At 37.3% G+C, this 2,345-nt stretch overlaps 1 protein-coding gene across 1 annotated transcript in view; it reads right to left on the bottom strand.

Annotated features, from left to right (window-relative positions):
• Positions 1 to 2,345, bottom strand: part of WDR35 (WD repeat domain 35) — a 44,451-nt gene that overhangs the window by 28,235 nt on the left and 13,871 nt on the right. Inside the window, exon 12 of the mRNA XM_009710330.1 lies at positions 635 to 695. Coding sequence (XP_009708632.1) covers positions 635 to 695 — 61 coding nt within the window. The remainder of the gene's footprint in view (positions 1 to 634; positions 696 to 2,345) is intronic.

Genomic DNA, 2,345 nt, shown 5'->3' with positions numbered 1-2,345 from the left:
GAAAGCCTGGAATTCGGATCTATTTAGGATTTGGGGGTATTTTCATACTTCTGTTATAATCTGAAACTATTTAGATGAACCAATTGTTAGGAAGATAAGGAAAAGATTATCAACACCGAAATATGAGATATTTGGGAAGGACCAAGGTGTTATTTTTAAGTGAAAGTCCCGATCAAACTATTTCAATTACACTGAGAAACTAGACCCCCTTCAAAAAAGTACATTTTCTTAAAAAGGAGTTGAATTACCAGTGTTGTGAAGGAAAACCTAAATCACCAAGAATAGCCATTAAAAAATAGTTTGAATTAGCTGGAAGGATCAGTTTAAGTTTAGTCAATTTTTACACGGAATAGGACTGGTTTTATAAGCCACTACTCTTATTAAGAATTAATTAATAGGTCATTTCCAACACAAGTTACAGTTCACAACATTGGAACCTCTGATTACATGTTTATTACGTTTAGGGAGAGTGAAGTGAGAAGGCAATAGAACATCATAGTTACAACATTTGGATGCAAGGGGTGTTACCACACAGCGATTGCTTCATCGAACAACAGACAAGCATAAGAAATTCGTTATAAAGACTAGGAGAAAAAAAACAAACAACAGAATAAGACTATTGCAAGTTGCTTACCAATATCAATATATTTTGGGTCCAAAGGAGTGCCAATAGAGTTGCAGAGAACCAGCACATACTGTATGGAAATAAAAGCAAGTGTCATTACTACCACATATTTTGTAAATTAGCAAGCTGTACAAGGTTTTCTGTGAAGGTGTATCTCATAACCCGCATTTCACACAATCTAATGCTGATCAGCAACAGAAAACAGAGGGACCACAACTGCAGTAAATATAAAGCAGCATAAGAATGAGATATTTGCCAATTAGCACTATAAATGAGGCCAAGCACAAAACAGGAAAGAGACCAGCTGTTTTAAGCAAAGGAGCAAACCTACTAGACAAAATACAATACGCAGGATGTACCACCAGCAGGGTCCACAGATAACATAAGGACAAGACAGCCAGCGGCCAGTGTCTCATCCCCTGCTGCATGAGGCACTCACTGTACTGCAATTATTTACTAGCATGATACACCAGCAATTTCTCAGTGACTCAACTTTCGCCTAGCTGTTCATGCAAAAGATAATCTAATAAACTGCACTAGACCCCCTCGCTAGCTCCCAGATGTTAGGACCCTTGTTCTATCCTTTGCAGACCTCGATCTCCTTGAACCTCCAAGAAGGCTACAACATGGGGAGAATTGTGAATAAGGCTACCCCTCTGTCCTGCAGTATCGGAGATACTACAAAACTGATGAGTTCTGTTAGTTTTGCCCTTCCTGTAATCCTGCTTGGGAAGGCTTTGATAGCACAGATACCTCAGATTGGTCTGTTAAACTCAGGAAGATGCAAATACATAAAAATTGACCTAGACACCAATGCTTCATTGTCATTGCTGATGTATTTATATTTTTCCAGACCTAAATCAAGAATTAAATAGCTTTATGATGATTGCACAGGGAAATAAGGATGTCTTGAATAAGAAGTGAGGAAATTAAGTAGCAACTTTTACTGTAAAGTCTTTAGATTAAAAAAAAAAAAAAAGCAGGGCTGCCAAAACTTGAATCGCCTAAGAGCTGTTTTAGCCTGACTCTCCAGGAAATCAAAAGATAATTAGTTCATAGCTCTTTCACCTCCTGAACAACTCATGTAATTGTGGTAGCAGACTACAGCAACTGTACAGCTTACCCCTTTAAACTGACAGATTGATAGCTTATTAATCACGTGAGAATGGCAGAATTTAGGTTTTCAGCTACTATATGAACTTCATTCTTTCAAAGAAAAAGATCTGAATGAGGATTTTTTTTTCATTAAATAATTTATTTTTCTATTTTGCTACCAATAAACACCTCTCAAAAATAGTATGTTTATTTCTTTGTTCATGCGTTAAACTTTCCACCAACACTTTCAAATTTCTCTTTCCTAAAAAATATGTTGAGCCTCCACCTCTGTAGGAAACCACACCGGGCTTTTTAAACTATTTATTGTTTGTTTCCATTATGTTTATATTAATTCTTCTCTGGTAAATTATCCCAACTTTCAGCCTATAATAAATTTCTCTTATTTACTTATTTCTGAGCCTCTAAGTCAGTAGATCAGAGACTGGCAAGGAGCGATGGAGCAACAGTATCCAAGAGAGAGGCTGCATGAGCTACACGGTGGTGCCTGGAGCAGGGAGTTTGTACTGTCTGATTTGATCAAAGCAGAAAGCTCAAGCCTTGCTATGGGCATCAACATTAAGTCCTTCATAACTTCTTGGCATTCACATCCGCTTGCAATCCTTTT

This window comes from Cariama cristata, unplaced genomic scaffold, assembly GCF_000690535.1.
Source record: "Cariama cristata isolate BGI_N322 unplaced genomic scaffold, ASM69053v1 scaffold26050, whole genome shotgun sequence".
Taxonomy (NCBI): Eukaryota; Metazoa; Chordata; class Aves; order Cariamiformes; family Cariamidae; genus Cariama; species Cariama cristata.
This window is presented reverse-complemented; position numbering and strand designations above follow the sequence as displayed.